Raw genomic sequence first — 14,219 nt, forward strand, 5'->3', positions numbered from 1 at the left:
GTACGAATTACGACTACGTTAGAGAATTTAAGAGGAGCACAGGGACGTGGCAGCGCACCAAGCCGCTGTTCCCGTCGGACCTTCGCCGTACTGGCTGTGCAGCCTTGCGGATTGCAAACTGCAAGCTCTTTCGACTGCAGCTCCAGCAGGGGTTATTCCGCATCCGCGTACCTTCCCCATGATCCGTGTGCTGACAGTGAGGAGACTGGAAAAGTTCTGCGCAGTCCACCATATGTAGCTCTATTTAAAGGAAAAAGCTGAGAAATTACAGCTGAAACTTACACTGTATGCTGTGCTTTGGTATGGTAACTGTTTTTGTTTTAAATGCTTAAAAAGCTTGAGTCTCAGTTCTTGTTTCGGGAACAAATAACTTACGTAAACATTAAAAAGAAGAGAGGGGGAAAACGAGGGGGGATCGAGGAAACGCCTTCAGTCGTAACCATTTGGACTTTACAGTGTGGGATTGAAGGAGATCAGCTCTGTCTGGAACTGGTGGGAACTGGTATTCCTATGGTGAAGTTTATTGGAAAGAGAGAAAGATTTAAGGTGCGTTTCCCTTGGGGGGGAACCGATAAGAATAAATGCGCTATCTTGGACCAGATAGCTCTAATATGCAGAAGCTCTATGAAAACCAACCTCCCTGGTGTACTGCAAAGACTGCTGCTTGACTGTGATGCCGCAGGAGGCGTTGGTTGTTGCACCTTTCACTTCTAGTCCTTCCTTAAAGCTAAGGTCTGTGCCTAAAAATGGTGGTGGTGTGTACATACGTTTTTTCATTCATTTGCAATGTTTTCATTCCTAAAAATATTTTTAATATATTTTAAATGGACTAATCTAAAATGGATGCAGTATACTACAGAGAAGTAAACTGTGCTGGTTTATTTTATGCTGACATTTGGATAGCCTGATGGACTGGTATATAGGTGGGTGGCATGTGTTTCTGCATGGGGTTTTAGAGGTCATTTCCTTGCAGTCAGAGGAAATGGTTTTTTGGAATGGTTTGGGACAATTGCTGCTCTCAGTAAAAGACAGCAACAAGTAAAGAGAGTAGGTTGTGTTCCTTCTTACTTCGAGGTGCTTGAAAACTAGGAGGATGTTGGGGTTTTTTTTTGTTTATTTTATGTCTGAGGGTTATGGAAAGAAACATTTTATCTCTGGAGCAAAGACAGAATATGGTAAGAATACGTTTGTTTCACAGATATCAGATTTTTGGATTATCACCTGCAGGAAATTTGTACGGCTGTTTTAAACTGGGATCAAAAGTTGGTTTGCTAATGATTTCCATGCTAGGGCACAGAGTCTTGTTTACTGCTGTTTGTCTTTGAGAGCTGGGCTGTGGTTATAGTGAGGAATTCAGTATCTGGCATTTTATTTCCTGTTGAGTCGTGTTCATGTCAGCTGTGATGTTCGACTGACTTCTGTTCTTGGTAGAGATGGGCTGGTAGGACACTTTACCTCACTTCTTGATTTCGCTGTTGTTTGTGATGGGTGGGATGTAACCTGTGGTTATTTAGAAGTTATTTAAAAGGAATAAAATGAGAGAGGTAGAAATAGAAATGAGGCCTCCTGCCCTTCAACAAAAGAGATTTTGTATAATCAGTATTATAACTAAGTACAGTACTTTCCACGCTGCAACTTCATGGACCTCAGACAAGCCAATCTCTGCCCTCGGTTGTGTTAGCATCAACCTTTGTCATAGTTACTGAACCTTCTTAGATCTGCTGCAATGCAATCCTGAACCAGAGTTGTATTCAACTAAACATTCCCCAAGGAGGTGTTCTGAAACTTGCTGTTGCTCAGTCCTTCCACAGTGCTGATGCGTAGTGGGAATTACTCGGATTCTGAGAAAAGGGGTGGGGAAAAAAAGGCCACAAAAGAGGGCAGCAGTCGATCCATTAGCCGTTATTTATTTATTCTTATTTCTTACAGTGCTGAATTGCTGCGAAACTTGAACTATTGACATCAATTTTCTGACCTCTCTTAGTCGGCGTATTAAAAAGTTTATATAATATTTATGCATTGCGGTAAACTTGATGCGTGTGTATATATGTGTCTTTAGGTTTAAAATTTATATATAATGCTTTACTACGGAAATGTGAACCACTATTTCCATCTTCAGCCATCTTGTGAAATAAATCAAGCACTGTTGGCTCATCTATAAAACCTCCCCTTTTCAGAAATTTCATGTTAATTTTGACTCTTAGACAAAGTGCTGAGATCCTGCATTCAAAAGTGATGAGACTGAATGTTTCTAAGTATCTGAACTTTGTCTTCTAAGTGCTTGGAAAACTCTCAGATCCTGTATGCAGACTATTGCAGGCTGCTATCTCCTGAGTCCCTGTAGCTCCCCAGTACACTTGAGGGCATTTAGTGTCCAGAAGGCCTAAGTAATAAATGCACATAATTAATCCAAATCACGTATACATTAGCAGTGTTTTGCAGTTAAAGATATTAAACGGATGTTTACAGTTAAAGTAGAATTAACAGTAGGTATTCTTACGTGTTTTGTTGTTGTTTTTTTTTTAAGGGCAAGTAAAGCAAGCAGTTCTGCTCCAACCGAAGTGTATTGCAAATGTGCTCAGTTAGATTTGGCCAAGAAACTTAAGCCTCTTCACCTGAAGCAGTTAACAGTTGGTCAGGGACCAGCCCTCTGCCAACACCTGTACCTTGAGTTTCAGGTACGTTCTCAAGGCAGAAATGTAGGTGCTCCTGAGATCTCAACATCGTCTTTGTTGGCCTCACCTGAAGATGTTTGTGTTGTGGTTTTGTGTTATGTTAGTGAGCGGCTCCTGGAGAGCTGCTGGGTGCAGGGGAAGGTGGGAGGTGTCAGTTGGGGTCTGTCTGCATGATGAGTGACCAGTGCCTCTCTGGGAATGTGAAATTCCACTCCAGGCTGGAGCTGGGCCTGGAAGACAAGGCCCTGCTTTCCAAGAGAGAGCCCTGCTGTACTGCTAATGGTGTGTGAGATGGATGGCTGGTCTCCGTGCAAGGTGGTTGTCTTGATAGGGAGGATTTGATTCCAGAGGTGCTGAATGGAAGGCACTGACCAGCTTCCTGAGTTATAGGGTTGAATTGGGTTCACTGGTAGGTGCTGTCTCGCAGCTCCCCTTGCTGCCCTGGCATCTGCCTCCCCCTGCACGGGATGACCAAACCACGCCTGAAGCAGCTCCTGCATTTTTTCAGCTTCCAATCCAGGAGTTTTCGAATATCTGTCAGTTTAGTAACTATTGAAGTTGTCCTTGCTTGGCATGGTGCTCTTGATAGCCAGTCCAGCTCAGTTCCTTCCAGCTTGAATCAGCCTTCATAAATCCAGCTGGTTCCCCCACAGGTAACTTGTTGAGTGTGAGCTGCCTGTGCACTGTGCTGCTTTCTAGGGATCAGGGCAGCAGGCAGCTGTAGTGCCAAGGTTCCTGAGGCCAGGATCTGTGTCCCAGAAGTGCCACAGATGCAATGCTCACACTGCGGGTTTGGGGTGGCCATATCCTGGGCTGAACCCTGCACGGTCCTGCACATCCTGCTGGTGTGGCCTTTCCTCCTCGCTGTGATGGGATTGGACAAACTGGTATGGAGTGGAAACTGCAGAAGACAGGAATCATGGTGATGGGTTCTTTCTTTTACCCCTCACTCCAACTTCTACCGCAGTCCCCTCCCGAAAAGTCTTTTATTCTTTTTCCCATGTATAAGAGATTGTTTTTGGAAAGCACAACTCCTGGCCTGGTCCCTGTTCCTCCCCTGTCCTGTGTGGGATGCTCTCCAGAGGGGCCAGCCCTGGGGTTCCAACTCTCGTCCTCTTCCTAAGCTGAAAAAGGGACGTCCTGTGTAGGGCCTTGTGTTCAGCGGTACTGCAGCAAGGTCTGCACATCTTTAGATAATTCATCAGCTGTTCCTCAAGTTTTCTTTGTTGTGGAAATGATGTATCAACTCGACTGCTTGGGTCAAGTGGCTTTCAGTAGCTTTGACAGTGCCTCATCTTTCAATTAAACTCAATGTGAGGTTACATGATAGGCAAACTTAACCAAGCCAGCTCAATGGTGAGTGCAGGCAGGCTTGCATCTCTTGTGTTTGACAGCACAGGACTTGAGTGTCACAGCATCTGCCTTCTGAGTCAGACTGCTTGCAGAAGGCACAAGTGTTTCCATCAGAGCTCCCAAGTGCCTGGCTTCCTTACCAACTCTCCTTCCAGAGAACATCAGGCAGCTTAATTCATTTTTTTTTTGTGCAGTATTTTTTGTGCCTGCATGACTCGGTAAATGCAGAACAAAAAGTGAGGGATATAGGGGCTGTTTTCCCTGCTTTGGCTGCAGCATCTCCGGTGAGCTCAGTAACAGCAGTGTCTGTACTGCCTGCCTGGCTGTTGGTGATGCACGTTTGCCATGCCAAGCGCAGGATGCAATAACAAACAGTAGTTGTTACAAGTGCCAAACTTCTGTTTCCTCTGTATGTAGCAGTAATTCAACTCTTCTGTTATATACGGAGGTGCTGAAAACTCACTGTGCTCCACAAGAGAGTAGCAATTCTTTTCTTTTTTTTTAACGAATGTTACTCAAAACACTAAATCTTTATTTTTTTTAATACTGTTTCTCAGTTTAGTGTTTTTCTCCTCACAGCTGCCTTCAGCCATCACTCCGTGTGGTGCATGAGGACACTGCTCTCTATTAGAGCACCAGTGCCATGCAAGTGCATCATAAATGGCAGCTGACGATAGGTAATAATAAAGTTAGAAATACTTGGATGAAGTACAATTCATTTGAGTTAATCTCATCTGCAGGAGGAAGGGTGTCTCTGGAGCTGTGTGGATATGGCCAAGGACACGGGCGTATCTAAGATTATAACTAAGGAGTGATTTTGTGCTGCTCAGTGATGCCTTTGGAAGACTTCTATTTGGAGTAGGGTATGGATCCTTTCTGCAATAAGCATCAAGGTTTTAGGGTTTGTGTTCTTGTTGCTCCTTGGAGTAGTTAAACAGCCTTTTCAGAGTGTGCTGTTAATTATGTGCATACTTGTTTTTTGAGGCAGAGGCTACTTATTCGGTGTTAACTTAGAGTACTTCCCTGCTGAGGACTGAGCTGGGGCCTGCGCTGCAGTCACTGGTGCTGTGGTGTTTGATGTTTGCTGTCTGCTGTTCTTGTTTGTTATTGGAGCCTAGAGCTGGGTTGGGTGGCACGCTGCTTTGGAAAGAAAAGGAAGGAGAGTTGTCTGAAGGTGGAGAAGCTGGGCCAGTGAAGTTGACTGGGACATATCAGTGTGCAGCCAGCGAGATATGGGTGAAGCACTGCTATGAAGATGACATCTGTGTGCCCTGAATGTTATGGATAGGTCACCGTATGGTTTGGTTCTTTCTTTTTACATTTATTCCAATGGGAGGAATTGCAACCAGGCTTTAAAGCAGCAACTCCAGTCAGCTTTGTCCTGTAAGACACTGCAGCCTGACCATGGCTGTGCTCCGGTAACCAGTTTTCTCAGTTCCTCGTTAACAGATAACCTGAAACAATGCATTAAAACCATTCTAAGTGCCTAATGAATCGGATGAGCATCTGCTAGAAGGTGTTAATGGTAATGGGGGCATCAAACAATAACCTGCTGCCAACAGCTGATTGCGCTGTACAGTGATACAGAATCTTAAAGGATTCTTTAAAATAGCTTATTCTGGGTAGCGGCTCCATTGTTCCAGAGATTATCATCTGTGTGTCAGACTTGTTTCGGAGGAGCTTCTGAAGGTTATTGGAAATAATGCCTTGAAAAATGAGCTGGAAGGCTGGAACTTCTCAGTGCAGACAGTTAAACCTCGCTGCTGCCCAGTATTTGTGCAGGATTTGCGTGTGGCTGATGCACACCTGCCCAGCACATCAGTAAATGAACTTCTCAATGCCATTGCCAACCTGTGCCCTTGAATTTTTGTAATGAAATGAGACTGTACCATACGCTCGTCTAAGCTGATGGATTTGATTACAGTGATAGACAGAAGCATCCCTGCCGTAAGTAACATCTATTATGTTGCTGATAAAAGTCAAAGATGTAATTTTTGTAATGCTCGGTGCTTTTGAATCACCACATGTTGCCCTTAGTTTTTCTTTGCCTTTCTTTTTTCCTGTCTTTTCACTTGCTGCCACGATGTCCTCTGGTTTTGTCAAGGGCGAGTTTCTTCTCTCCGTACTCCTAGCCCCAGTCACAACCCAAGGGATGTCATAAAGGCGGGCTGTACTGCAGGCTGCCTTTACAGACATCATTCCTGCCTGTCTGAATTGTGTCTATGCGCTGCCACCTGCGTGCATTTCAGAACAGAAAACAAAAGCACTGTGGAACAAAATTGCACTCGATTAAAAAGCAAGAGCCACTTTGGAAAGCCTTCTTTTTTTGCATGGGATGGGCAGTATGCTCTAAAGACTTATCACTGTGACTCTTCTTGGTTTTCTCAGCTTAATGATCTCACATGCTACAGCTTCAGCCTGGCAGCATCTGTTCAATTAATTTATGTATGAAAACAGGAAAGCGTTATCATCTGTCACGTGTTTCACCATTTCTTAAAAAGCCAAGTCTGTTTTGATCTTGGAATCAGTGGGACAGTACAGCAGAGGGTATGGCAGGGTGGTTGTGTCGAACAGCCATTCCCTGAAGCTATGTGTAAGTTCTGTTCTGATAGGAAGCCAAGGAGTAGCCCCGCAAGTGGCGCTTTCTCATAAACTCTTTGAGAACTGGTCTTAAATTGCTCCAAAGAACTCTTCAGGATCTCTCACAGTGGCTGTTCAAGCTTCTGTTTGCATGGGCAAGCACCTGCTGAGCTAATTTGGAGCATTTCTTTCCCCTCTCTGGCTCCTCAAACCTCATGTTTTGCTTCTCACAGTTGAAGCTTTCTGTATTTAAGGGTTGGAGGTGACATTTTGCAATTTCAGTCAGTACCTCAGTTTAGTTGATTTAAACAGCGAGCTGTGTTCTTGTGGACATCTGGGGTAGCATTAATACTGCATGGTAAGCAGTGAGGAAAACAAACAATAAAACAGCAAGATTCTTTTTTTAATTGTGCACAGCATTAGCTGTTCTCAGCCGATGGGACAAGAGGCTCTTTGTGGCACAGAGCTGGGGTGGTGCTGCCCAATGCTGCCTCTGGTGCTGGGAAGCGATGCTGGGATGTGGCAGACCTGGTGCCCAGCTGAAGCCTTAACCCAAAACACGTGTGTTCCTGTGCCTGCCCTGCGGTGCAGTTCTGCTTTCTGGCCTCGGTTGTTTTGTCTTTCTGTCTCACTAACATGGCTTTGATTTCACCCTTGTCCCAAATTTCCATCCGAGTCCATTGCTTTTGCTGCTGATCACTCAAATGCTTCTGTGGGTCAGAGAAAAGCTCTGCACAAACTCAGTGTCGCCGTGTGCTGCTTTTTGCACATCTTGGTGTCTTTTGAGGACTGCGCTCAGTGTTGGTGGGGATTGTGCTTAACAGATGATGAAATGGCTTTTCATCAAGCTGGTGCTGTCTGCAGGTTGAACATCACCTGAGCTGCTGTGAGCAACCCTTGATGTGGATCACATGTATCACACCCTGCGCACCCTGTTCCTTCGGGCTGACTTTTACCTTTGGTCCATGGGGGGAAGCCCCCATTCCCAGCTACCTCATTTTTTTGTTCCTGCACTTTGTCATATCTTTCTTTTTTTTACATTGCGTTTTGTCCTTCAATGAAAACCTGGAACCAAACATAAAGAAGCAGAGCTGAGTGATGCCGTTGTCCAAGGACAGTTTACTTTAATTTCATTTTAAATGCATGTTTCTGTAACGAAGAGACCAAGGTTGACCTGCAGCTGCTGTATAAGTAAATAACAATTATGTGACTTGAAAGCAACTATTATACTTGTAAATGGGAGAAGCAATTGAAAGTCCGACCTGGTGATTTTTGTAAAGAGAAAACTCAAAAATAGAGCTGTCAGCTTCTTTTTGGATTGGGTTTTTGCCATGCTGTGCTGATCTGCCTCTGAGCTGGAGCCTCTGTTTTCCTAACAGAGATTCAGGGATTGTTCTGTAACGTCACACGTGGGTTTACATGGAGCTTCCCATTTACTGATCCACAGAGGAAAACTGCCCAAGTGAACACCAAGCTGCCATACCCGAGATTGTATTTTTGTCCATTTCTTTGGGACCTTTTTTGCTTAGCTTGAAGAGTTTTAGGGGGGAAAAAAAACTTCCCCCCCCTCCACCTCCAGCCTTTTGCCTCTGTTTTGACATAGTTTTGAATTCATTATGCTGTGCTTGACTCCGTAAAGCAACAATGTAAGCTGATTTCAGCTTTTGTTTGTGCTGTTATTTTTTGTGTGTATTCAGTGCTTTCTTAACACATAATCGTTTTTCATAGACAGCTTCCTAACTGTAAAAGGCCTTATTAATGCGAGATGTAATGGAAGCTTTGCCTTTCTTTCCTTTCTGTCAAGGCAGAAGGACAAAATGCTTCACAGGATCTCTTCCTGTAGGAATGTTTTGTGGCAGCTCATCCTAACACTGAGTTGAATGTAGCAAGTATTGTACTGAGCACACACAAATAAGCAAAAAGACGGGGCTGTTTGTGCCTCTGACAAATGTGCCAATTAGAAAGCTCTGGAATTAGCAGCTGTTGATGTTGTGCTGGCTGTTCAATAACTTGCAGAATCACAAAGGTTGGGAAAGACCTCCAAGATCCCCCAGTCCAACCATCCACCAGTATTTCCTCACTAACCCATGTCTCTTAGTAATGCAACTGAACGTTTCTTGGACACAAATATGAGGGTTTTTAGGCTGGATCCCGGGAGCTGCGTGCTGCTCTGGCTGGGACACACTGACTCACATGGCCATGGGTGTTGGGCCAGGCCTGAGGCTGGTTTTGGTGCAAACCCAGCAGGCTGGATGGGGTGCCCACGCTGCCCCCACATCACAGGAAGATGGGAAGGCTTTTAGGCTGTGTTAGCAGGGATCCATTGAGTTATCTTAGCTTGCTGAAAGCTGGGAGGCTCTGGAGCCATTCCTGCAGGGTGGATAAGTACAGATCTCAGTAGCCTGGGAGCGCCTGGCTCCCTGTTTTGGTTTTTTTTTTCCTTTTTCTTTTTTAATTAAGTAAACAGAAATGTGTAATTGCTTCCCTCTTTGTATACTTAGCGTTTAATGGCCTGAAGCGGGAGCCTTGACAGCTCGAGATTTTTCTTTTGAAGGCAGAATTAAAACAAAGTAACATTATTCAGATCAGTGCTCTGCCTTCAGAGTTTTGCTTCTGTACTTGGCTTTATTGGGCACTAGGAATCTTGCAGGTTTGGGCTAACAAATTAAAATGCACAGGTGAATGCTGACTAATGCATTCAGTAAAATTTTGTACTGTAAAAATATTTTTATTCTAGCATAGGAGAATGAAATAACCACCTTGATTGATGACTAATGATGCCTGTATTCCATGAGCCAGGCAATAGGAGCATGTTGGGCTGTAATGCTGTTCCAAGCACGTTGCTGCTGCTTGTGGAGGCTCAGCCTTCTGTCAGATCTAAGATATTAGTGACTGTCAGGATGCTGTCAGCATTTACGGCTGCCTTTTCTACAAGAATGTGAGTGTGTTGTGGTTGAAGCTCTCACTTGTTGTTCGCCATTGCTGGCGTGCAGTGGGACGGCTCGGTTTACTGCCATCATCCAGCCGTCACAATTTGATTTCTGTATGATAGATGTTTACTATTACAGGCTTTCTGTATGCATGTTTTCTGTGTGTCTTTCTGTCCTGTGTGGGAACTGAGCTTTTGCTTTTGTTTTTTGTTGTTTATTTTTTACATGCCTACTCCTAAATCTTTACGTTACCTCAAAAATGAACTCATTGATTGCTGAGGGCCAGGCCTTGGGATGCTCTGACCTGAGCATGCAGTGTCTCTTCTGCAAAAAACTGGGGGAAAATAAGAAGTGCTCTTTGGCTTCAGTCAAACTATGCAACATAGAGCACCAGAGAGCGGGATTCCTTATGGTACAGAAGAAGCACGGCTCTTGTGTCCTTCCTAATCCAGTCCTTGGTCCAAGGTTAGAAGAACTTGTACTAAATGGCTGCCCAAGAATCCTTTGTTGCAATCAACTTGTGTTCGCTGGTTTTCCTCCTTCTCCCCTGCCTCTCTCTGTCTGGTTTGTTGGATGTTCTGAATTTGAATGATGTGGTGTCAAAGTGTACCTTCCCCCTTGTCAGTCTTGTGTTGTTGGCAGTTGGAGCTTGTCTTGTGAATCCACCAGTGCATTTTACCCGCTGGGTCAGTTGGGGCCACTTCACAATGTTTGCATCTCTTTGCTGTAGGATTTTTGGTATGCTGCACCCCTCTGGGTAGGTCTGACTTGCTCGTGTCCCCACATTGTCCTGCTGTGGCTCTGGTGCTTATAGTGACAAAGAGCTGTTATGTCTCAAATCCAGTTTAAGTTTTTGTTTCCACTGTTTGTGCATGTAACTGTGCATTAGATTTTGCTGCTTGCGTCACCGTTCAGGGATAAATGCCCGTATGGTCAGGACTGTTGAAAATTCATTGTTCTCCCATTGCATCCATTTTCCAGTGAAGACTGTTCCTTGTGTTCCTCTTCTTCCCCCTGTTAAGTCAATATGTTGTTCCCCTGGTTCTGCATCCCATGAGTCGCTCTTCTCTCTCAGTTGTTCCTCTCTTCTCACCTCTACATGCCTTCTTCTGAGTAGTTCACCTACACGTGTCATTTACTCACCCTACAATGTACTTCATACAGCTTCTCCTTCTTATCTCCACTTACTTTGTCTCTCTCTAATTCAGGTTAACCTCTATTTATTTCACTGATTTCCATCTCTTCCATAACTCGGGAGAGAAAACAGCAAATCTCCCTTCAGACATCTGTGTGTATTCCCTCCCCAGCACATACGGTGTTGAAGGGTCCAGATCTCTCCATCCCTAACCCCAGGCTCTTCATAGCGCTAGGAAGTACCAAGTCTGAAGGTGGTGTTTTATTTCTTTGGGTAACTAAGAATACGTAGAGATTTTCTTCTTTGGAGGTAGCCAATGCAGTGAGCGGTTGGTCTGCGAGAAGTTTGTTATGCTTCCATACTCAGTATTCTTAATTGAGAAACAAATTATTTATTTTGGGGAGGGGGAAAAAAATGTAAATTTTTTTGTATTTGTACGTCAAAGTGGCCTTTATAGGAAAAGCACATAAAATATTTAGATTAAAATTGCTTAGTTGTGTAATTTTAGCGGGGATTTTTGTATTGACAGGGTTTCTATGCATTTTTGAAAATCTGTTTGCTGTTCTGTGTTGAAATAATTGGAAATATTTTTAAAACGTGTATTCCCGCATTTCCCATGGTTGATCCCTTCACAACCATTCCTTTCGAAAATTTTAATTAACCCCATACATTAATTTTTGCCCCATAACTATTTGCGTTAAGTCGATGTAAGGAGTTACAGCATGAGTATGTAGCTGTAAGGGAATAATCCCAGTAACGTAGCTTAATTACGGAGAGACTTTTTTGAGAAGGGCAGCATGTAGTGTTTCGGTTGCACTTAAAAGACCAAGTTTGCAAATCAAGTTCTTGCTGTACCTCACTCGTTTGTTTTTAATTACTGTTATTTTTCCATCCTGTGGTGTTTACACAAGCGTTATTAAATATGCGCTGTTTTATGCAGTATGCAATTCTCCTTCGTTTTGCTGGGATAAAACTGATGTTAATGGATAGGAATAAGTTCTGAATGTGTATGTACCTGATGGATATGGTGTGAGCTTGGGGGCGGGAGGAGGCAAAAGTAGATCCATCAGTATGTTTTTTCATTGAAACTAAAGTAATTAAACTTATAATGGAGTTGTAAGTAATGTTAGTGTATTAACGTGGGGGGAGGGTAGGGGATGAACGAGGGATTTGAGGGTCTGTGGGCAAAAATACCTGTTGAGTTGCACTATGGTGTTTGTGCAATTGCCTTGGCTGCCTATGCAAATCTAGCCTGAGTTGGACACATCAGACCCTCCCATTAGTGCTCTGATTTTACTTTCTTTTCTCGAGGTGTGATTGTAAGGCTCGCTAAGTAGGAACTTCCCAGGAATGTTTGTCATCTGATGCCTCCATTCTGTCATTCTCAATGTGTGTTTTGATTTTTGCTCACTTTAGTTTAATACGGGATCCCACATTGCTCATAGGTGAGCATAAGCGCAAGCTTCTGGGCATAGTTGCAAACAAACACTGCACGCTACTGTATATTTTCATAATTGAAAAAAAAATGTGCAATTTTGATGGCACTTTGACTATTGCTGAAACACTGGGTCTTGAAATGGAACAAACTCAGCAATTGAAAACACTCTGTGTCTATATTAGATGTCATGAAAATGAAGAAAAAGGCAGCTGCTCAAATTGTACCCACTGATAATTCGGCATTGATTTTGGTTTTTTAAGAGATCTATGATTTGTTCTTACAGAAAACAAACAAATAATAAAAAAAAAGCATGTTTATTGATTTGCCTTAGTTGCCATAAATTGCCCATTGCAGAGTCTGGTCCACCTCCACCCGTTTATTTTCATGGAGTGGTCTCACATAAAGCTGTAACAGCAAAGCAGAAAGCTGTTTGGTTACACACCCGTAACATGACTTGCAGAATTGCTTTGTGGCTCAAACATACAAAAAAGGGACGTGAGAATTTTCCTGGATTAAGTAGCACTCGCTTTGTTTACGTGTTCAGTATAATGTTGGGTGACTAAAGGGAGGCTCCCTTTTTAAAGTTTGAATTGTGCTTTGGAGACTTAGTGGCCACTGTGCAAATTGTGCTGTAATATTGTACCAAGGATCAGTGGAAGTGTTTTATCTTTTTTAATGTCGTTTGTATTTGACCGGGTTTTATAAATGTAAGAAAACAGAGTGCTGTATTTTGATCTGAAATTTGCGTATGGTAAAGTAACTTTGCTTTATGTATTGGAGGTTTGTTCAGAACTTGAATTATTTTATAGAAGGGTACAGACCAAAATTAATTGTCTTAAAGGTGTTTAATAAACTAACCAAATAAAACAGTGATGGTTTGAAAAACTTGTCAGCTGCTCATCTGATTTCTTTTTTTCTTTCTATTTTTAAAAGAAAGGAAACAGGTAGTTCAGGATTGTCTCTCGAGGTCTGACGAAGAACGAAAGAAATGCAATAGATCTTATAAATATCATCCATCTCCCATGAGTTATCTGTTTTATTATTAAGTGTGCCTACATACCAGAAATTTAATCAAAGAGGAAAACCCACAGGAAATAAATGAAGGAGGAAAGGCGAGGGAAACAAAGTAGGAGGTGGGAGTGGTTCCTCTGGGTTCTGTGTGGGTAATGAGTGCTCCTGGCTGTGGGTCCTGATGGCTGTTCCAGGGGGAATGCCCGAGGGCAGAGGCTTCTGCTCACCTGTAAAAGCTTGGACAATTGCTTGAAGGTCTTCATCCTCCTCTGCAGTCGCCTTTGTTAGTCCTCTGCCAGCACCGCTGCTTTCATGAGACCTGTGGAAAGCAGAGGAGAAAAATATTTGAAGCAGAACAGCTCCCAAGGACAGGTACAGAGCGCTCATTGCAGGGCTGCCAGATACTTAGCAGCCATCAGTTGTGCTACGGCATGAGTACATAGCCTCATCAAACCTGGAGAGCTGAGCTTTATGAGATGCCAAGAAGCTTCCTGGAAGAACAGAGCCAGAGCAAAGGCTTTGGGCTGAGTAAGAGGGGCACAGCTGTGGTGGCTACAAGTGGAATTGCAATAGAACCAGCAAAATCAGCACTGCAATAACACTGAACTTCAGGAAAAATCACAGCTTTATCAAGAGCTCCACCTGCTTTTTCTTAAATGAAGGGACACTGAGGTAAGGCCAAACATGAGGTAGGTAGGATGGTAGGTCTGAGGTGTGGGGCTGGCTGAGTGGAGGGGAGTGGGAAGGCTCCAAAACACTGCAAAAATGGGTGCTCTACACACTAAAAGGTGGCGAGTGGTTTAGGATAGGGAAGGAAAAGCAAATAGGTTTGCTTTGTGGAAACCTGCTTCTTCTTAGTTCAATAGCCATAGCAAAATGAAGCACAAGTTCTGATGCCACATTGGTTCAGGGAGCCCAAGGCCTCCCATGCAAATTTGATAGGGAAGCTGGTGTTGGTTTATTACTTTTGCTGGTGTTCCTATGGTTATGGCTGTGTAAATGGGCTCTGCCATATCTTGGATTCTTGGAAACAGAGGCTGAACTTGGATTCTGCAGCCTGGAATGCTGTCTGGGTTAGGAAGGGTTCTTGGTTTCCT

The 14,219-nt window shown here is 43.6% G+C and overlaps 1 protein-coding gene and 1 long non-coding RNA gene across 2 annotated transcripts in view; one reads left to right on the forward strand and one right to left on the reverse strand.

Annotated features, from left to right (window-relative positions):
* The window catches only part of GAN (gigaxonin), a 32,842-nt gene extending 19,844 nt beyond the window's left edge, over window positions 1–12,998 (forward strand). The window contains exon 11 of the mRNA XM_015874128.2: window positions 1–12,998. Within this exon, the coding sequence (XP_015729614.1) occupies window positions 1–182 (182 nt within the window). The 3' untranslated portion in view covers window positions 183–12,998.
* The window catches only part of LOC116653955, a 21,288-nt gene continuing 16,782 nt past the window's right edge, over window positions 9,714–14,219 (reverse strand). The window contains exon 2 of the long non-coding RNA XR_004308616.1: window positions 9,714–13,441. This is a non-coding gene — a long non-coding RNA (uncharacterized LOC116653955). The remainder of the gene's footprint in view (window positions 13,442–14,219) is intronic.

This window comes from Coturnix japonica, chromosome 11 (genome assembly GCF_001577835.2).
Source record: "Coturnix japonica isolate 7356 chromosome 11, Coturnix japonica 2.1, whole genome shotgun sequence".
In the NCBI taxonomy this organism is placed as follows: Eukaryota; Metazoa; Chordata; class Aves; order Galliformes; family Phasianidae; genus Coturnix; species Coturnix japonica.